Source organism: Xenia sp. Carnegie-2017, unplaced genomic scaffold (assembly GCF_021976095.1).
Source record: "Xenia sp. Carnegie-2017 unplaced genomic scaffold, XeniaSp_v1 HiC_scaffold_24, whole genome shotgun sequence".
Taxonomy (NCBI): domain Eukaryota; kingdom Metazoa; phylum Cnidaria; class Anthozoa; order Malacalcyonacea; family Xeniidae; genus Xenia; species Xenia sp. Carnegie-2017.
In genome coordinates this window covers 16,420,493-16,439,833 of record NW_025813487.1, presented here as the reverse complement: position 1 = coordinate 16,439,833, position 19,341 = coordinate 16,420,493, and the positions used below count along the sequence as shown (strand labels likewise).

The 19,341-nt window shown below is 34.1% G+C and overlaps 5 protein-coding genes and 1 long non-coding RNA gene across 11 annotated transcripts; 4 read left to right on the top strand and 2 right to left on the bottom strand.

Moving 5' to 3' along the window:
- Nucleotides 1-23: 23 nt before the first annotated feature.
- Nucleotides 24-1,855, bottom strand: LOC124452257 (methionyl-tRNA formyltransferase, mitochondrial-like). The gene is made up of 10 exons (XM_047002840.1): nucleotides 1,740-1,855; nucleotides 1,584-1,670; nucleotides 1,326-1,448; nucleotides 1,196-1,235; nucleotides 1,041-1,103; nucleotides 901-976; nucleotides 731-822; nucleotides 581-662; nucleotides 327-400; nucleotides 24-257 (listed from the first exon to the last, which is right to left on the bottom strand). The coding sequence occupies exons 1-10, from the start codon at nucleotides 1,853-1,855 to the stop codon at nucleotides 108-110; spliced, it is 903 nt and encodes a 300-aa protein (XP_046858796.1). The 3' UTR covers nucleotides 24-107.
- Nucleotides 1,856-2,408: 553 nt separating this feature from the next.
- On the top strand, nucleotides 2,409-8,579 carry LOC124450819 (phosphatidylinositol 4-phosphate 5-kinase type-1 alpha-like). Of its 5 annotated transcripts, none has more exons than XM_047001484.1 (19): nucleotides 2,409-2,651; nucleotides 3,218-3,288; nucleotides 3,361-3,492; nucleotides 3,568-3,618; nucleotides 3,701-3,780; nucleotides 3,855-3,929; nucleotides 4,014-4,056; nucleotides 4,161-4,313; nucleotides 4,396-4,455; nucleotides 4,761-4,844; nucleotides 4,923-5,078; nucleotides 5,309-5,392; nucleotides 5,467-5,506; nucleotides 5,588-5,726; nucleotides 5,937-6,020; nucleotides 6,096-6,144; nucleotides 6,227-6,311; nucleotides 7,096-7,233; nucleotides 7,445-8,579. In XM_047001484.1, exons 1-19 carry the CDS (start codon nucleotides 2,624-2,626, stop codon nucleotides 7,993-7,995), a joined length of 2,103 nt encoding a protein of 700 aa, XP_046857440.1. In that variant the 5' UTR covers nucleotides 2,409-2,623; the 3' UTR covers nucleotides 7,996-8,579. The 5 variants fall into 5 exon arrangements, with proteins under 5 accessions (XP_046857440.1, XP_046857439.1, XP_046857437.1 ...); XM_047001483.1 differs by having other exon boundaries at nucleotides 3,358-3,492; XM_047001481.1 differs by adding an exon at nucleotides 5,121-5,164 and having other exon boundaries at nucleotides 3,218-3,492; nucleotides 4,923-5,034.
- On the bottom strand, nucleotides 8,501-15,335 carry LOC124450817 (MYCBP-associated protein-like). Its single transcript, XM_047001479.1, has 27 exons — nucleotides 15,147-15,335; nucleotides 14,886-15,052; nucleotides 14,699-14,808; nucleotides 14,562-14,623; nucleotides 14,387-14,493; nucleotides 14,270-14,296; nucleotides 14,121-14,192; nucleotides 13,970-14,045; nucleotides 13,767-13,839; nucleotides 13,652-13,698; nucleotides 13,499-13,562; nucleotides 13,331-13,413; nucleotides 13,132-13,262; nucleotides 12,368-12,504; nucleotides 11,846-12,068; nucleotides 11,661-11,736; nucleotides 10,570-10,871; nucleotides 10,454-10,486; nucleotides 10,172-10,270; nucleotides 9,973-10,100; nucleotides 9,796-9,899; nucleotides 9,626-9,711; nucleotides 9,474-9,522; nucleotides 9,342-9,397; nucleotides 8,871-8,969; nucleotides 8,699-8,755; nucleotides 8,501-8,608 (listed from the first exon to the last, which is right to left on the bottom strand). The coding sequence occupies exons 1-26, from the start codon at nucleotides 15,199-15,201 to the stop codon at nucleotides 8,744-8,746; spliced, it is 2,478 nt and encodes an 825-aa protein (XP_046857435.1). The 5' UTR covers nucleotides 15,202-15,335; the 3' UTR covers nucleotides 8,501-8,608; nucleotides 8,699-8,743.
- LOC124450820 lies at nucleotides 13,355-14,712 on the top strand. The gene is made up of 3 exons (XR_006950211.1): nucleotides 13,355-13,853; nucleotides 13,961-14,053; nucleotides 14,255-14,712. It is a non-coding gene; the product is annotated as an uncharacterized LOC124450820 (long non-coding RNA).
- Nucleotides 15,336-15,430: 95 nt separating the features above from the next.
- LOC124450374 (lysM and putative peptidoglycan-binding domain-containing protein 1-like) lies at nucleotides 15,431-16,749 on the top strand. Of its 2 annotated transcripts, XM_047001033.1 has the most exons (4): nucleotides 15,431-15,741; nucleotides 15,900-16,210; nucleotides 16,297-16,333; nucleotides 16,475-16,749. In XM_047001033.1, the coding sequence occupies exons 1-4, from the start codon at nucleotides 15,559-15,561 to the stop codon at nucleotides 16,514-16,516; spliced, it is 573 nt and encodes a 190-aa protein (XP_046856989.1). In that variant the 5' UTR covers nucleotides 15,431-15,558; the 3' UTR covers nucleotides 16,517-16,749. The 2 variants fall into 2 exon arrangements, with proteins under 2 accessions (XP_046856989.1, XP_046856988.1); XM_047001032.1 differs by having other exon boundaries at nucleotides 16,297-16,749.
- Nucleotides 16,750-16,843: 94 nt separating this feature from the next.
- Nucleotides 16,844-19,341, top strand: LOC124450368 (trichohyalin-like). Its single transcript, XM_047001025.1, has 7 exons — nucleotides 16,844-17,070; nucleotides 17,252-17,497; nucleotides 17,925-18,179; nucleotides 18,269-18,508; nucleotides 18,592-18,825; nucleotides 18,896-19,005; nucleotides 19,103-19,341. Exons 1-7 carry the CDS (start codon nucleotides 16,963-16,965, stop codon nucleotides 19,221-19,223), a joined length of 1,314 nt encoding a protein of 437 aa, XP_046856981.1. The 5' UTR covers nucleotides 16,844-16,962; the 3' UTR covers nucleotides 19,224-19,341.

Here is a 19,341-nt window from a genome sequence, read left to right as displayed (position 1 = left end):
AGAAGACACAATAAAGACGAAAATGCATTATGAAAAAAATTTATTTACCAAAAAAATCAGACTTTAAAAATTTCAATCAAAGTACATTATTGATATCAGCAACTAGATTATTCATTACTATCATTAATCATGTCTTCAAAACGACTGAAGTTAATCTCTCCTGTTTGTTTATGGACGACATAACCATTGACAAACTCTTTTGCTGACATCGATTTTCTATATTCAAGACGTAACGACAAGCAACCAATCCAGCCATCCTGAAGAGAAAATATACATGTATTGTCCCAGAAAACTCGAAGATATAATCTTGTGTTATCAACTAGTACCTTGCATTTTATATAAAGAACATTGTTATCGGAATCATAAAAAAATTGTCCAAAATCTGCATTGACTTGCGTCCCTGAAATGAACCTCGGATGTGACGACGTCAAGTATTAACGTGACGTCATAGTTTTATGTAACGCACAAGTATTTGTGTTTTATTCGTACACAACAAGATTATTACTAGTATTAACATTTTCATCGTAGGATATTATTATCTTATCAGGTGAACGAAGGAGATATTGATGGATGCGCTTACTTGTCAATTCTTTATCATCCTCACAGCCAGTGAATGTTTCTAACTTTACAATTTTTCCTTTCCACTTACATTTTAAACCAAACTAAAGTGTGACACAAACGATAAATCAATTCATAATATAAAAAATACAAAGAAGATAATTTTACAAACTCTGTTGCCAATAGCTTTATGAAGCCGTAGAATATCTTCACAAGTATGCTCGCTCCATCGTATGTAGCCGATCGTTTTTGACAATTTTGGTGCTTAGTCGGCAAAAAAATTGAAATCATTTAGCAGTAACACTTCACGGTGAAAATGTAGTATGATTTTTTCCCATTTACCTTGGGTGACTTTAGTTTTATCTTGAGCAACAGCAGAACGTCGCAGCGCTGTTAAATTCATTAAAACATCCAACAACTGCAAAAGTTCAAAATATAGTCTTCACTTTCTTTATAAACTCATCCATAGTGAATATTATTACCGTGTTCGAAGCGAGTTCTGAAAGTTCTTCCTTTAAATCTTCGTATGTTTGGTGCGGAGAAATCTGAACGGCAAGAAATGATATTTACGCGAGATAAAATGTAATTTTAGACAAGAGAGAGTTGAAGCAAATGACAACAATTCAACAAAATTTACCTGAATCTTCTCCTGAGTCAGTATTTTTCCAGCGTCAAATCTAAAGACAAAGAAAAACGTCTCTTAGGCCACAAACATAACATTTTTTTTAGAAATTAATGGATTATATTTTTAAAAAAGAAATAGCTACTTTTTTGGAGACAGTTCGATAACGGAGACGCCAGTTTCAGTGTCACCCTGGAGGATGGTATGTGCAATGGGAGACGGACCTCGCCATCTTGGTAGTAATGAAGGATGAACATTTATTGCACCGCTGAAACAAAGGCATAGAAGGCTCATGGCAGACAAAGTTGATTTAAAATAGGTACGCGATACGTGCATTGAGCCATATCACGTGACCTATAATATATATATATATATATATTTTCAACAACATGTTAATTGTTACCATGGAAAATTATTTATTATCTCTGCTGGTATAAAATAACCAAATGAGACGACAATACCAAGATCAAATTTATAGAAAATATCAAATCTAAAGTCAAAGAGGATAATTTCACAAAAATTGTTATTTTCCAGCCTGATTTAATCTCAATAAACGTACTTTTCTTTGTCTAAAGGCCACTTATGGATTCTTATGTTGTTTTGTAACGCATATTCTCTCACAATCTGTAGTTTTGGTGCTTTTTTATATCCTAGAACAATGAAACATTTCACCATGATTTATTCTAGATAATTCCACCATTTTTAAGACGACAAAGCTACTTTTTAATAAATCACTTTTTCTCGTCGTCTTTCTTCAGGGCAAACCACTTCAACATTTCGAATAAGATCTTTGTCCAGCATTCGGCTACAACGAAATTAACATTTTGCGATAGGCATTAATTGACATCACCTCATATGACTTCTGATTCAATATATGCCACACAAATCAACACAGTTTTAATATATGCAACAAAATTTAACACCTTTTTAACACATCCAATGGTCTGACAGCAAAATCATCTGTACCAAAATACAGAATGTTCCATAATTGTTTGGTACTAACATGTCGAGAAAAAGCTTGAGAAATTACTTTAAGCTTGCTTTTTAGCTTTATTATTGTCGCCAGCGTTAGTCAGATATGCAAAAATAGATTTATTCTAGTGAATTTACGGTCTGATTATCGTAAAGAAGAGAAGCGTTATCCAACTTCGTATAACTAAAAGACATGCGTCAAAAGTAGAAAACGTTCGTTAGATTGATCGGAATTCATCGGAAATGATCGAACGATAAACAACCCGAGTGCCTGACGATGATCATAACAGACAATTGCTGCTAATAAAAATATGTTGGATATTGTTCAAATTTACTGCAATTTCTTTATCATTTTAAACGCGATTGGTTTTAAAATCGTTTTAATAATCATTATATTATACATTTAAGTATACGATGTAAATATTAACAATATAGAAATAGCGTTCTTCCTCCTTAAAGTCGGTCGATAAAATGAGTACGAACGAACCGGTTGAACCAGGTAGGTCAATAATTTTATACACATATAAAGTTCCGTATTCTCATTTTTGAATAGTTTTATTGCTATACATTATGTTAAGCATGTAAGTTTCTAAATTCAATGCTAAGATTTGCGCCATATTAATAATTGTCGCCTTTTATTATCGTGCTATTGCGAGTTGTAATTTTTTGAAAGTTAACATATCTCTATGAACGTGTAACTCAATTGTCCGTCGAGTAATGAGTTTGTTGAATACTTTCAATACCAAATTCAGTAAGTTGAGAATTGTCTTTGTTGCATTGTACTTGTGGGCGTTCTTTTGCTAAATGTAAATTTTTGTTTTTTAATAAATTTCACTTGTTTTATTTTTCAAGAATATTCGTAATTTTTTAATACTTTTACCCAGTGACCAAGGAAACTAACAGCTGTTTTCCAATTTTTGAAACTGAGCAAATTTTGTTGAGTTTAAGAGGCTATGGTTGTCATGCCTTCGCATTTGATGATATAACGATGAGCAATATCTTTGTGGAATGTTGAATTTTATAAATAGCAGTAATTTGTTAATTTCATTTTCATATTTTTTACAGGAAAAGGTGAAACATCATACTCTTTAACTGCAAAAGGGAAGCCTTCTGATGGAAAGTACAAAGTAAATGAGGTTTGCTACACATACAATAAGAAATTTCTTTTTGAAAGATGCATTTTATTCAGTATTATGTTTGCTAAGCAGTTAAATCAGTTAGACTCGGGATTTGAGAGAACCAAAGAACGAGAAATAGATGAATCATCATCATCAAAGAAAAAAGAAACAAAAATTGGTCACAGAAGGATCAATGAAGATGGTCAGATTACTTATAAAAAGGTTTTGTTCATCTTGTTTTTATTTTCAACATTTCATAAAGTTTCAACCATTGTTATATTTAAGTACTTTTTTTAGCAACCATCTTCAGCTTTAGTGTCAGCCATTCAGCTTGGTATACAGTTTTCAGTAAGTTATAATGATGTTTTAGGAAATGGAATGAATCCTTTTGTTATTTATCTGATGTTAATCTTTCATTTTTGCATGTCAGGTTGGTCGACTTACCTCAAAAGCCGAACGTGATGTTCTAATGGGTGATTTTTACGAAATAGAGAGTGTATTTTTTCCAAGGTTTACATTCAGTCAAGGAATAAATGTTTTTGTGCTTCATATCAGCAAATGAACTTTCTCACTCTTTTCTTTAGTGATGGTGGTCAAGAAACTCCAGCTCATCATTATAGTGACTTTCGATTTAAAGCTTATGCTCCTGTTGCATTTAGGTAAAGAATAATTTATTTCTATCAATAAACCAACAATTGTTGAATGTTAAATTTACTGTCAACTTTATGAACTCATTACTTTAGATATTTTCGAGAATTATTTCACATAGCACCTGACGATTTTCTTGTAAGTATGTCTTTTTAAAATTTCACTAAACAATAAAACAATGTGAAATATCTTATGAGACATTACCATTAATCTAATCCATCAACAACATATGTTATCAATAGATGTCCCTAACTCATGAACCACTACGTGAACTGGCCAATCCTGGTGCAAGTGGATCATTGTTTTATTGCAGTGTTGATGATCAATTCATTATTAAGACAGTTCAACACAAAGAGGCAGAGTTTTTACAAAAACTACTGCCCGGATATTATTTGGTAATGTTAAAATTCACATTCTCTAGCTGTTTATGTTTTCACTGTTCATATTTTTTGATTATTACGCGTATGAATATTGCAGAATTTGAACCAAAACAAGAGAACTTTATTGCCTAAGTTTTTTGGTCTTTATTGTTATCAGGTGATTTTTAAACTTCTGATGCAATTTGTCATCATTTTATCCATCATTACTGCCCAAAATACATTACTACTTGCGTATATAAATATAGTCATTTTCATTTTTGCTTTTGAGCTAAATAAATTCCATTTTATTTTGATCATTTTCTAAAGAAATTTATTTTCTCCTGTTCATATTTATCTACGTACTAACATCACCCTATATTATCTTATCCATTGTTCTATCCATATATACCTATATATCCATTGTTTTATCCATTTATATTGTGAATTCATTTCATAAATACATGGTGGCATTTTTTGTTTCAGTGTAGTGGAAAGAATATCAGGCTGGTCCTTATGAACAATCTTCTACCTTCTGGCTATAAAATACATTTGAAATATGATTTAAAGGTATTTCAGTAAATTTTGAATGATTAATTACAGAAGATAACAAACATTTGATGACTATTTTGGAAATATTTTTCATAGGGCTCAACATTCAAACGTAGAGCATCCAAGGCTGAGAGAGCTAAATCCTCTCCAACTTTAAAAGATCTTGATTACATGAATGATCATCCTGAAGGAATATTGCTTACTGCAGATACTTACAATGCTTTAATCAAGACCATTCAGAGAGATTGTATAGTATGTAGTAACATATTTAAGGTCTACTTATGCTTACTGCAGATACTTACAATGCTTTAATCAAGACCATTCAGAGAGATTGTATAGTATGTAGTAACATGTTTAAGGTCTACTTATGAGAAACATTTCATTATTGAAAATGTTTTTGTTATTTATGAACACTGTCATCGTCTAGATACTTCTGTTACTTCATTTAAGAATTCATATTATTTTTTTGTCAATTTGTATAGGTTTTGGAAAGTTTTAAGATCATGGATTATAGTTTACTGCTTGCTATTCATAATATTGACGAGGCTGCAAGAGAGAGGAATGAAGTATATCTTCAGTTTAGTGTGTCATGTTTTAAACTGGAGTTTTTTTATTCACTGGAATATTTTTTCAATTTTAGTCTTCAACAACAAAGGAAGGGGTTAAGACTACACCGGGTGGTATGTTCATTGTAATTATTTCATATAACATTGAATAAGTTAATTTTTTTTTAAGTATTAGATTATGTTACTGATATATAGAAAATCGTAAGGCGAGTGAGAAAAGTACAGATGAACAAACAAAAGGTTTTGCTTCAGTCGTTCGAAATCCTTCAGCCCGTAATCGTGATGATTTTGCTGCATATTGGGAGGCAATACCTCAACATAGAGATGATATTCCGTAAGTTGATCTAAAATCATCATTTTCATTTATAACTTAATGCAAAATCACTGCTCTGATTGGTCGTGTCTGGATCAGGCCATCCATTCACATAAACCATTTAGTAATGACCTCATTATTTCCTTCTGCTCTGATTGGTCGTGTCTGGATCTGGCCATCCATTCACATAAACCATTAAGTAATGACCTCATTATTTCCTTCATCATTCAGATATGGCGCTATACGAGCACAAAACTCCAAAGGGGATCGTTTATTATTATTCATTGGTATTATTGATATTTTACAAAGTTATCGGTAGGTCTGTTGTTTCTTCTTTTAAATTTTTATGGTTTGTAGATGAACAATGTTTTGTTGTTTTTTTTTATCAAGTTTGAAAAAACGTTTGGAACATGGTTTCAAGTCAGTTGTTCAGGATGCAGTGCGTTTATTTAAAATCTATTATTTCTATCTTTTCTTTTAATTCATGTTTCTTATGCCTTGGGTGATTCATTCTTGTTTAGGACTCCATTTCTGTACATCGACCAAGTTTCTATGCCAAGCGGTTTCAGGAATTCATGGCTGACAAAGTTTTTCGGAAAATGTTGGGTATGTGTGTATTTAAGGTGTTAATCAGTGGGTATGCTTAAAATCTATTATTTTGTTTTCAGTGGATATGCTGGGTGGTGTGTATTGTGTTAACCAGCTGGACCAATGTATTTAAGGGTTCAGGTGGGTATGCTGGAAAATGTGTATGTGTTTAAGGTGTTAATCAGTGGGTATGCTGGAGTAATGTGTGTATTTAAGGTGTTAACCAGTGGGTATGCTGGAGTAATGTGTGTATTTAAGGTGTTAACCAGTGGGTATGCTAGAGTAATGTGTGTATTTGAGGTGTTAACCAGTGGGTATGCTGGAGTAATGTGTGTATTTAAGGTGTTAACCAGTGGGTATGCTGGAGTAATGTGTGTATTTAAGGTGTTAACCAGTGGGTATGCTGGAGTAATGTGTGTATATAAGGTGTTAACCAGTGGATATGCTGGAGTAATGTGTGTATTTAAGGTGTTAACCAGTGGATATGCTGGAGTAATGTGTGTATATAAGGTGTTAACCAGTGGGTATGCTGGAGTAATGTGTGTATATAAGGTGTTAACCAGTGGGTATGCTGGAGTAATGTGTGTATTTAAGGTGTTAACCAGTGGGTATGCTGGAGTAATGTGTGTATTTAAGGTGTTAACCAGTGGGTATGCTGGAGTAATGTGTGTATATAAGGTGTTAATCAGTGGGTATGCTGGAGTAATGTGTATTTAAGGTGTTAACCTGTGGGTATGCTGGAGTAATGTGTGTTTAAGATCCAAGGTCTTTGACGAAACTGAATGTTTTTGCTTCATTTTAGGGACAAAAAGTCAGGTTGCTCGCTCGCCATCAAAGAAACGAGCAAGTTTCAATGCTGGACGTACACGAGATCGTTCAAGAGCGTCATCTGATGCAGAGAAACATTTAAATGGGATTAGCGATGATAAACATCTTTCTAGTAAGATAACTTTCTTCCGTCTTTCAATTCTTATCTCTATACATCATTTAGATTAAAGTAAACATGATCTCACATTGACCTTATGTAGAAAACATGCTTTTATAACTGACATATGGTTTGGAATCATTCTTATAACTGTATGATGTCATCCTGCATTCTAATCTATGACCTCATGTATTACATCATTTTTTATCTTCATTATTGTGTATAGACACTGTTCCTGGCGATGTATCGTTCATGGGTGGTGACACGAAATCCTTGGATGAAAGTAACCGTCCAAGTACGAAAGGTGACGATGAAACGACGACGGTAAACGACAAACTGTCAAAGTCTACTGACGAAGTGTCTACGACACATTACGAAATTACCACCAATCGCGCAGTAGATGAGGGATCACATGTTCATCATAGTGAGAACGAAGTTTCATTTCAAAGTTCGAAGAACAATGAGGATACAACCGATTTATCAAATTCTGTTCTTATCGACCAAAGTGATATAAAAGTCATTTTTAAAGTTGGAAATAACGATGATAATGTACATCAACCGATCTCTTCCGATCGCATACTCGACGTCATACCGAATACTACCGAGACAGAAACATCCAATGATATTGACGATGCTGACACTGTTCGTCATCCGAATAGCTCCGATGTCCTAACGACATCAACCAATGAGAATGAGGATTTGCTTGTTATGGTAAAAAATGATGTGGAAGCATCGAAAAATGTCAACGACGTTGTAAAAAATAATGAAAATACTTAAGAAAGTGGAAGTTACTCATCTGTTGCTAATTATTAGTGAGGTACGACAGAATCCTTGGAGTTTCATAATTATATGTAACTTTGTCAAGACGTTTAAAGTCAACATTTTTCTCCAGAGTTACCATGTAATCTTTATATCCCGAATCGGAGATATCCAGTATTAAAGATTTACGAAGAGATCACATGTCAGGTACTCACTTGCGTCATGTTGAATGTCCTTGTATTAAATATGGATGATTTTTCGTGAACGATTTCATTTGGAAAAGCAGCAAAGAAATTGGTTTTTTTTTTGACTTACGACACATGTAGAATAAAATTCTTTGCTTCCGACAGCAGTTTATGAGAATTACTGTCTACCTAAAACAACTTATACCTGTGAAGTTTTGAAGTTCTGAAGCTTTCTAGGATGATATTTTAAATGTTTAAAAATCTGGGTAGTATTACTGTTATAATGTGTGAGAAATAGTCTTATTTATCGCGATGTGTTGAATGAATGAAGATATGCGTAAAAAGTAACGTTTTTTACTAACAGAAACCGAAAGAGTACAAAATTTTTGCTAAATCAATAAAAAATGTTCATTTTAAGTCTTCTTCCGATGCTGTAGTATTTCTCACTTCATAAAGAAAAGAAAGAGGAAAAATTTTGCAATAAGTAGCTATGGACAGTTAACATTTTTTTGTTTCTCTCAAATCATTATATTTACCTAAGTCATCAAACATATCGTTGATCTTATTGATCGTTTCAATCACTATCTTTTGGCCTTTAAAAAAATAGGTAATATTAGCTTTTTGTTTTCGCAATGCCGTAAGATAACGAAGAGAGAATAATGACGAATATGATCTTATATAAAATGATCAATTTACTGTTATTTATACCTGGACGAAATATTTCTCTCTGTATTTTTCTTCATGCACTAAGTTCACTGTTTTTTTATCGTTGTTTGTATCTTCTGTTGTTGTTGAAACCACGAGACTCTATGACAAAACGTTGAGTCTATTAAATGATTGTTCTTTTGTTGTTCTCGTTCTTGTTATTATTGCCATTGTTGTTGTCGTTGTTGTTGTTGCTGTTGTTGTCGTTGTTGTCGTTGTTGCTGTTTTTGTCGTCGTTGTTGTTGTTGTTGCTGTTGTTGTAGTTGTTATTATTGTTGTTGTTGCTGTAGTTGTAGTTGTTATTATTGTTGTTGTTGCTGTAGTTGTCGCTGTTGTTGTTATTGTTGTTGTTGTTGTCTTTGTTGTTGTTGTTGCTGCTGTTGTCGTTGTTGATGCTGTAGCTGCTGTTGTTGTTGTTGATGTAGCTGTAAAAAATAATACCATGATAATTATCATCATTTTGTAAACCCTTACATCGCCTGGTTCCGGCGTTTCATTATCAAACAATCTTGTTTGAACGTTAGGACTTCCTGAAATAAAGAGATTATGCTTATGACATAATGTTTTCCCCATGAATGATTCACAACTGTGTGTTTATGTGTTGACCTCGTGAAGATTTTGTCTTGTCTCCTGGTGCTCTCGAGACTGGACGATCCTATGTGGTATAATTATAAAACAGATTAAGAATGTACGATGGAACATCAAAGATAACGTGTTTTAATGTTTACTTATAATAAACTGAGTGTGTGTTGTCTTACATAAGCGCTTTTCTTGTCTTTTCTGCCATCTTTTTTCTCGGCAGTTAAACGAGCAACATCGTTCTTTTTGGATTTTTTGTCGTTCGCTACGAGTAAGAAACAGAGACATTTATTAACCATATTTTATTTTAAACCAGTTGAACATTCTTCATTTGCATCATTAACTGTACCCGTAGTATCTTCAACCATATCTTTCATAGGTAATCCCATTGAAGTCCTCATCATGTCTGATTTTATCACTAGATCATCAATCATTTCACATAACATGAAGTAACTGTAATGAAAATAATATAAAACACTCTAAAACAGAATATATTCTATTACATACTGAAATGACACGTTCTTACCACGTGGAGTACATTTCCTCTTTGATAGGAACACGTGAAGGAAATGCTAATTTCTTGACGTAATCATTTAGTCTTCTTAGATATTCATCCAAAGTTTCTTTCTCATCAAACTCCTTTGACGTTATCAACTTTGATAAATTCACATAAAGTGAAGATCAGTGAAAACGTACAGAGATATTTTCAACTTAATGACAAATACCTGACGTAATGATGTAAGATTTAGATCCCAGTCTTTTTCTGACTCGATCTCATTATAAAGTAGTTTTAATGATTGCACTGTTTCTTCGTCATAAGATATCTGAGAATGAAAAATCATAATCAACCTGACCATTTTATCGGGTAGGAGTTGATAAAACCGTAACATATTTTAGATATATTTTCAAATGTGTTAACAACAAGTTTACTAACTTAAAGATTCCAAAAATACTGAACGCCAACACTGGAAATTACTTTGAATAGAAAGAGAATTTACAAATTTCACCTCTTGGTTTCTACGTGCGAATATATCCTCTTCCTAAATGATAACAACAAAGATTGTTTCGTCTTATCATCAACATTTTAATGAAATGATAACGATGTTTCGTTACTGCTCCATACCGTAATATATGCATCGACTGGACTCACTGATCTCTCAGGGGAACGGATATTTCCCAAGATCTCTTTCAGAATACTTTCAACTATCTGTTTTGCCTGGCGACGACCGAGAATCCTTTCAATTTCTGCTCTTTTCTCCGCGTTCAAATCGTCCTGTAGTGCCAGTCCCTTGAGAAGAACGCTGATGGCTGCTCCACCATTTAGGATTGGTTGTGTTTCCAAGAACCATTGCTGTGAAAACATTCCTGGATTGGTTGATTTAAAGATGAAAGGATAACTCAACTTATCACCAGGAAGAATCACTCCTAAAGATGATAATGAAAGATGATTGATCAGTTACATCATGCAGAGGAAAATCATGAACAATACATGAAATATTTGCCGTTATCTAAAACCTCTATGTATGAGAATTGTTAGAGCGACAGGATGCTTGCAAAAGAAGTAGAAATGAAAATTATTGCTCTCAATGGAAGCCATGATTGGTAACATAGTACTAGAGAAAGCCATAGGAACTGTGATTGGTGATATGGTACTAGAGAGAGCCATAGAAACTATGATTGGTGATATGGTACTAGAGAGAGCCATAGAAACTATGATTGGTGATATGGTACTAGAGAGAGCCATAGAAACTATGATTGGTGATATAGTACTAGAGAGAGCCATAGAAACTATGATTGGTGATATGGTACTAGAGAGAGCCATAGAAACTATGATTGGTGATATAGTACTAGAGAGAGCCATAGAAACTATGATTGGTGATATGGTACTAGAGAGAGCCATAGAAACTATGATTGGTGATATAGTACTAGAGAGAGCCATAGAAACTATGATTGGTGATATGGTACTAGAGAGAGCCATAGAAACTATGATTGGTGATATGGTACTAGAGAGAGCCATAGAAACTATGATTGGTGATATGGTACTAGAGAGAGCCATAGAAACTATGATTGGTGATATAGTACTAGAGAGAGAGCCATAGAAACTATGATTGGTGATATAGTACTAGAGAGAGAGCCATAGAAACTATGATTGGTGATATTGTACTAGAGAGAGAGCCATAGAAACCATGATTGGTAACATTGTTATAGACTAACCACTGTTCTTGTCAAAATAAAATCTCTGTTGTTTTCCAGCCAAATTAGTTCCCAAGTTGTTATTCATAGGGACATGCTGAACAATAAATGAGAAAGAAATGGAGCATTGGATGTAATATTTGTTTTAGAAAGGATGTCTTTGAAGTTTGATTGCTGTTGTAATCAAACTGCAGTGAAAAACAAACCTTCCAGGAATAATAAACAACTGCTGTACCATTATTGTGCAAGTCTAATGTTGATATTACTCGTTCGTTAACTTGAGCCTCAAGTAGTACTCGACAAGAAACTCCAATCTCGCCAAGTCTGTTGTTTGTAGAACCGTTCCATTTTGCAGAACGGCCAGCAATCATTAAAGATGGACCAAATACAGGTTGTGGATATACATCTGGGTGCATTGACAGTGGATCTCTGGGGATAAAGTAGAATATGATAGGATGACAATTGTTTAGAATAAAAATGCGAGGTTTGCATTGTCTTACGTTATTTTATCTAAGACTAATTCAGTATAAGACATAAATAATAAAATAATCATTAAAACAATGTTGTGTTTGGTTTAGTTTATCTTAAAGAATAAAATCAAACTCTTCCAACTATAAGTCTACGAACAATCTATGGTAGTCTTAAATAAGTTTTAGTGAGAATGACGTAATGTTTTTCTTCATGTATTTGTAAAGTTTTATAGAAATTTTCATAGCAATTCAACATACGTATTTATATCATTTTTCGTTTCCTCTTGTTTTGCAGAGAATGTTTCCATTCTTGAATAAGGATCCTCAACAACATTTGAATTTACTTTTACTTCGTTATCCAAAGATTGACCAACAACTTCCAGTTCTTGTAAGTACTGTTTATAAGTATTAATTTGATGAATGAGTGTGTTATGTTTTAAAGAAACACTCCTAACTAACACAGTTTTTATGTGCTGAGTTGATTGACAAGGAAAACAAATTACATTATGGTTTCCAAAGGGATACCTATGGGTTTATGAGGACACTTTTCATTATTACAGACGTATTACTGTGTCCAAAGGGGATACGTACGGGTTTATGAGGACACTTTTCATTATTACAGACGTATTACTGTGTCCAAGGGGGATACGTACGGGCTTATGAGGACACTTTTCATTATTACAGACGTATTACTGTGTCCAAGGGGGATACGTACGGGTTTATGAGGACACTTCATTATTACAGACGTATTACTGTGTCCAAGGGGGATACGTACGGGTTTATGAGGACACTTTTCATTATTACAGACGTATTACTGTGTCCAAGGGGATACGTACGGGTTTATGAGGACACTTTTCATTATTACAGACGTATTACTGTGTCCAAAGGGGATACGTACGGGTTTATGAGGACACTTTTCATTATTACAGACGTATTACTGTGTCCAAGGGGGATACGTACGGGTTTATGAGGACACTTTTCATTATTACAGACGTATTACTGTGTCCAAGGGGGATACGTACGGGTTTATGAGGACAAATTTCGTCAATGGCATCCTTCAATTCATTCTTTCTCTGACAAAGATAACTGGATTTTTTCCAAGGACTGTGAACCATCATACTTCGATAAGATTCTGTATTTGGCCAATTCATGCCTAAGAAAAATACTCAATACTACTTCAAAGTTGCTTATATTCCAGCAATGCCTTGTCTCCAGTCTTACCCATTTCAGCTCGGACAGAAAGAGGTTTCCCAACGTGTTCAACAACACTTGGATAGCCACGTTCTGTTTGTGTCAATGTCATACTGTAAGATAGAATCATTTTATAACTTAATGTATTTTGAGAATCGTCTCAACCTGAAGACCACATTAGTAAACAAAGTCACTCACTGAATGCCTGTTTTATCATCACCAATTTGTTCAGATTGACGCCAAAATTCACTACCAGTACGATCTATAGACGAAAAAACGAACAAAATAAGAATCATTGGCCTCTCACAGTGACTTTCTTTACTATTATTTTATTGTTGATTTAGAGCTTACAGCCCTTCCCATAATCCTTCGAGGGAATGGTCCTTTCAATGAGATATCTACGGTACGAAAAAAAGTGACTTAGAAGAAACTACCAAGAAATTTTATATCCCAATAAAATACCTACCGCTCCTCCTGTGTTCTACGATATCCCTCGTTTTGATTCATTCCCAACATTTCTGGTGTCGTTTTCAACAATTCTATAATGAAGATCGTAAGATAATGAATAAAAGTTATTTGAAAAGTATTTTTTCGTGCAAGATTTCGGTAACAGATTAAAAGTTATGTATTCAATATGATAAAATATATTTTTATTTAAAGGAATGTTACTTGCAAGACTTGCTTGCTGTTTGCGTCTTTCTGCTATCTGTTTTTCCCAGTTTACCAAGGCATTAGACTGATTCATCTATAATTGTAAGTGCAAAATTTTCAAAGAGAACATCAGATAAGTTGTTTAAAGAATTTCATCGTTGTTTCTTACGTTAAATCTGTGAAAATGAGGCTTTCCAGTTTTTGTTGTTTTGCCGTTAGATTCTGGCATAGAACTGAATGTCTGATGTGAAAAAAAAATTTATTAGATTTTATGTTGAAAAATAAAACTTCTCTTTAATATAGGAAGGATTTTACAACCTTTACGTGATGAGGAGTTGGGAGTCTCTGCATACGAAAGAAAGAAAGTCAGCAAAACTTGATAAGAATAATTTTTTAAAATTAATGTAGAGGTGATTGCAATTGTTAAACAACAACCTTAGCATTATGGTGCTTTGTACTCTGTTCCTTGAAATCTAGCAAACTTCCAAGAATATGATGTTCATAGAAAGGTTCTTCATTGTCAAGATATGGATCTTTGTTGCCTGAAATAAATAAAATTTATAATAAAATACATCAAAAGAGCTTATAGCCAAGCATGTTTTATAAGTACCTATCTTTTCATAGCTGTGGAACTCAGGATCATCTAAGTTTTTACGATAACCGACATTCACTCTACGTGAAAATAAAGAAAATTTAACTCCTTTATGGTAATAAGCAAAGACAAGATTTCTTCACGAAAAAATATACATTCTCCAGGTCTTCTTGTCGGTATGCTCATCATTCTTTAATTTTATTGTTTTTTTAACTCTCACTTGTCTTGTCGATCGTTCAACTTTGGAGGGTTTTGATGGGCGATGCTAGAGATTCACAAACATTTACACTGTAAGTTCTACAGCCCTCTTTGTTAACGTAAATGAAAAGGAAGGGTTGCAACCTTAAGTAGTTCTGTCATGTTAACAGCCAGTGACTCTATATCTTCTCCGGACAAAACATTGTTTAATGCCTCATTACAATTGAGATCCTCGACCATCGACAACGGGACTGGCGTTGTTATCTTGTCCGGAGTTTGATCTCCTTTTTTCTTGGATCTGACAACTTTATCTGAAAAAGGTCGTTATTTGTGAAATATATCACGGGACAATATATCAGGTAGAATTTATTTAACCAAAGACGAAACTATTTTATTATCAATTACCGGTCGATTTAGGTCTGTCTTTCTTTGATGGCTTGTTCGATAATTTACTATTCATTATATCTGATACTTCGTGAATACTACAGAATTATATAATTCAACTCTATGTAATATTTTCATAATTAATAAACCCCCCATAAAATTAAAAAAACAAACTGTGTTTTTCAATCGAAAGTTTTATTTTTGTTCCGCCATTGAACTGTTGTTATGACAACCACGCCCGACCCAGCTCTCTTCTGTTCTCTTATAATAAGGGGTGATTAAGGAAATCCTATTACGGAAGTGGAAGCACATCACGAAAGTACAAATATTTTACCAATTGTCCAATTCTACTTCGTTATGAAACTTTAATTCCTTAAATATTCTTGTAGCAAAACAATCTCGATAGGCATGAATCGACCAAGTAAAAAGTTCAATGGAAGCTGAAGGTAGACAAATAAAAGAGACAAGCTCTTTATCTCAAAGTAGAAAAGGCCCAAAAACTTGCTACGGAGCGACCCGAAAACCAGAATCAAACACTACCGATTTTAAGTTGGTTGCACATCAAGTTTTGTTGAACGATACACTTCAAGGATTAGCAATAAAATACGGTGTCACGGTAATAAATGTTGATTTTAATAACGATTTGTCGTGTTGGATATTTTATAGCTTTTGGTTGGAAAGTGATACTTTGGTCTAAAATGACGTAATGACGAATGACATCTCAGATATTTACGATTCATTTACAACAATATTTATGGTTTTTAATGTTTACAGGTTGAGCAAATAAGGAGAGTAAATAAACTTTGGATCAACGACAATATCCATACTTATAAAACTGTATATATTCCTGTGAAGCTAGAATTTATTAATGGTAATCTGAACAACTCACAACTACGTGACAGTGAGGAAAGCGTGGATGCAGGTGTACACGAAGAGGATGTAAAGATTGATAGAATGGGACATTCAAATGATAAACGTACAAAGAAGAAAAATGGCTATGAAGATCATGAAGATAGCCTGAAATATTTTTTAAAGAAGTTAGATGTTCAGATGAAAACATCCATTACTGCTGCCAATAAACAAAAGTAATGTTATGTTACAATAATTGCCCTCCTTTAGACATTTTGCCTTGTTTGTGATTCAAAATTTTTTTACTTTACCGTGTTAACAGAGCAAAGGGTGTTCCAGACGTGATTAAGAATATAAAGGCAAGTCGTGAAAAGGAAAGATTAAAAATGGACAGACCATCCAATAGTAGTCAAAGTCGGCTTAGTGGTAGCAGTTTCAAAAAAACTCGTAAATCCTCTCAAAGTGACAATGATTCACTTGATAATTTGTTTGAACTTTAGGGAGTAAAGAATTCAAGAATTGACCTGGTTTATTTATTGTAAATAACCAACTATTGGTTGGAGAAAAGGAATTTACAATCAACTGTACATTTTTTGTGCTGAATAATGTGAAGGATCTGTAGGTTCTATCAATTTATAACAACAATATCTTTATGGACTTCAAATATTAACATAGACTTAATTGTTTTGACTTGTTGACTTGATGTGGCTTCTTAAACTGTGTGTTTATGTAAAATGTAAATGTACAAAATATTTATGATGAAGATGACTTTGTACTGATGTGTGTCCCAATTATATAGGTCATGTTTACGTCTTACGAAAAAAGAGAGTATTGAAAAAAAGTGCATACGCTGCAATTTTAGGGTCACGTGAACGTTACGTGTTCTTATATTGTGACGTCATAATACAATACGCTTGTATTTTAAGGAGGAGAGAAAAAATCAGATTGGGAATTAACAGCTGTAACGAAAAAAAAAACATTGAAAAAAATGAATCATTGTGAAGAAGATGATGACAGTGATTTGGACACGGATGAAATCAAAGGACAATTGAGAAATATGCAAGCCGCTTTGCAAAGACATTTTGGTCACCACAAGGTAAATAAAACATCGAGATTCAAACTTGTAGTTGTTAAAATTAAACTTTGTTAAAGTTTGCATCAAACGTGTGGAGATTGAATTGAGCATTTTTCTAAACAATGTCCACTGTCAAGCTCAGTCAACGGTTTCTTTGAAAGATGGATGCTGAAGATGATGAATTTTTTTCTTGTTGTTGCAGGATTTGGCAAGATTGAAAAGTGATGATCTTCATGGAGAGAAGAAAGAGTTTGTTGTCGTCACACCAGATCTTGTACGATCTTCACCGAGCGAAACTCTGTTGGCGATGAGAAAAGAAATGGAAATTGAGAGAAAGAGACGAATTGAAGCGATGATGGATGAAGAGGATGACGAGGAATCCAAGTTCGCTGCTGAGGCAAAAAGAGATGTTAACGAAGAATTGTTAAAGTTGTTTGCTTTTCATGATGTACGTTTTAGCGAGTAATGATGTATATGTGGGGTTTTGATAGGATAAAGAGGACACAAGAAACTCGTCGGTGACATACCAGCCTGCAAGTTTAGGTCATGCTATGTAAATTGTAGATCATTATCATTTTTCATTTCTTTAGAAATTTATTGTTTTCACAGTAAGTGTACACAGAAAAATTTACATGACAGGACTAAACAAGCGGGCTGGGACACGCTAGTGGACTCGCTAGTGGACACGCTAGTGGACTCGCTAGTGGACTCGCTAGTGGACACGCTAGTGGACACGCTAGTGGACACGCTAGTGTACACGCTAGCGGACACGCTAGTGGACTTGCTAGTGGACACGCTAGTGTACACGCTAGCGAACACGCTAGTGGACACTTTCCCGAGTATTGTAGTAGTGATGACGTCATGTTTGTTGTTAGTCCAAGTATCAAACAGAGTCGGAAAAGGTGCGTAAAAAGGTTGAAGATGCCAAGGATATAATGCATGAAGAACTTCTACGTAGATACGCGCAAAAGATGGTTGATATTGAAGTGGAACAAGAGAGGAAACGAAAATTGTCAGAACTCGATAAACTCGTGAAAGGTGAAGCTGAGAATCAACTCGAGCTGGCGCAAACAAGCGAAAATTTAATCAAAGTTCAAAATGATCTCAAGAATGCTTTCAAAATTGCAACTGTAAGTGTGTTGCTGCTACTATCTCTGGGAGTTAACGATGAATTTCAATTTTTCATTTTATTCCTATCCTGTTCCTTGCAATTTCCCAGAAAAGTAAAGAGAGAAAAGAAAGCATAACTCAAAAAATTAGTGAAGACAGGAAAGAGATTTTTTTACAAGACATGCGCCGACAGTCTGCGATTTCTAGAGTAAAGCAAATGTCCAGCAAGGAACAACAGCAGAGAATAGCGGAGTTTGATGAGCACATGCGCACTATGATGAGCGCAGATACACGTAAACTTTTAGTAAACGTTCAAGAACAATTGCTTGGTTTATTTTCAAAACTTAAGGTTTTTTCTCTTCCTTTACCTTCTCTTTATTGACTTGCTCTGCTCATAACAATGTGTTGCATCGATTGCTTTTTCGCTCGCAGAGAGACAAGGAGGTACAGAAAGTGATAGAGGTGGATAAAACTAAGTTGAACAAAGCTCGCATGCAAGAAGAATTAGTTCGTACTGCATCCCGTAAGTTGGCTGACCGCGAGGCAAGCGCTGAACGAGCAAGACGTATTAAAGAACAAAATATTGAAAGAAATGAACGTCAAGAGACCATTGACATGTTGCTGGATGTCCAGAAACAGTTGTTGGATGCTTGTGGACATTTGCAGGTGGATGGAGGATCTCTTTTAACTTAACTTTCACCAAACTCTAGGCTTAATGTTTTTTTTTCAAATAAAGAGTGAAGACCTCAAGTATAACGCAAAGTTAGTTCAGTTCTTGAAAACGCGACAAAATCTTCTTAGTGATATAAGAAGTCAAACTGGCATTGACGCTAAAAGGCAAAGCAAGTATGAAAATGATTTTTGTTTCATTTTGAAAAGAATGTTAAGAGAATTGATACAAAGCTCGAACTTACACACAATCTTTCAATACTTTTGTCTGTAGATCATTGGAACAAGGTCGTAGACTCTCGCTGCTCGGAGACTGGACTGAGTTGCAAAGGAACGAGAAAAAACTCTCGATTATTGGAGAACAGTTTGATTATAAAATGAGCAGTCAAATATAAATTAAAACTTCAATATCAAAGAAAACGTTAATAATTATGGTACAAATGGATTGTCAAAAACAACTAGATTTAAAGTATGCGTTTAAAATTTCAAAAATGCATCATTTTACAAAATGGA

What these genes read in the sequence shown, in the direction of transcription:
- LOC124452257 (XM_047002840.1), bottom strand. Translation starts at nt 1,855, where the DNA reads ATGGTGAAATGTTTCATTGTTCTAGGATATAAAAAAGCACCAAAACTA. An exon ending in TGGCCTTTAGACAAAGAAAA is followed by an intron (nt 1,671 to 1,739) that starts GTACGTTTATTG and finishes CTTTGACTTTAG; the next exon opens with ATTTGATATTTTCTATAAAT. An exon ending in ATAAAGCTATTGGCAACAGA is followed by an intron (nt 663 to 730) that starts GTTTGTAAAATT and finishes GTCACACTTTAG; the next exon opens with TTTGGTTTAAAATGTAAGTG.
- LOC124450819 (XM_047001481.1), top strand. Translation starts at nt 2,624, where the DNA reads ATGAGTACGAACGAACCGGTTGAACCAG. An exon ending in AGCTTGGTATACAGTTTTCA is followed by an intron (nt 3,619 to 3,700) that starts GTAAGTTATAAT and finishes TTTGCATGTCAG; the next exon opens with GTTGGTCGACTTACCTCAAA. An exon ending in AGTCAGTTGTTCAGGATGCA is followed by an intron (nt 6,145 to 6,226) that starts GTGCGTTTATTT and finishes ATTCTTGTTTAG; the next exon opens with GACTCCATTTCTGTACATCG.
- LOC124450817 (XM_047001479.1), bottom strand. Translation starts at nt 15,201, where the DNA reads ATGAATAGTAAATTATCGAACAAGCCATCAAAGAAAGACAGACCTAAA. An exon ending in CAAAGCACCATAATGCTAAG is followed by an intron (nt 14,297 to 14,386) that starts GTTGTTGTTTAA and finishes TTTCGTATGCAG; the next exon opens with AGACTCCCAACTCCTCATCA. An exon ending in TTGTTTATTATTCCTGGAAG is followed by an intron (nt 11,737 to 11,845) that starts GTTTGTTTTTCA and finishes TTTATTGTTCAG; the next exon opens with CATGTCCCTATGAATAACAA.
- LOC124450374 (XM_047001032.1), top strand. Translation starts at nt 15,559, where the DNA reads ATGGAAGCTGAAGGTAGACAAATAAAAGAGACAAGCTCTTTATCTCAA. An exon ending in CAATAAAATACGGTGTCACG is followed by an intron (nt 15,742 to 15,899) that starts GTAATAAATGTT and finishes TAATGTTTACAG; the next exon opens with GTTGAGCAAATAAGGAGAGT. An exon ending in ACTGCTGCCAATAAACAAAA is followed by an intron (nt 16,211 to 16,296) that starts GTAATGTTATGT and finishes CCGTGTTAACAG; the next exon opens with AGCAAAGGGTGTTCCAGACG.
- LOC124450368 (XM_047001025.1), top strand. Translation starts at nt 16,963, where the DNA reads ATGAATCATTGTGAAGAAGATGATGACAGTGATTTGGACACGGATGAA. An exon ending in GACATTTTGGTCACCACAAG is followed by an intron (nt 17,071 to 17,251) that starts GTAAATAAAACA and finishes TTGTTGTTGCAG; the next exon opens with GATTTGGCAAGATTGAAAAG. An exon ending in GACGCTAAAAGGCAAAGCAA is followed by an intron (nt 19,006 to 19,102) that starts GTATGAAAATGA and finishes TTTTGTCTGTAG; the next exon opens with ATCATTGGAACAAGGTCGTA.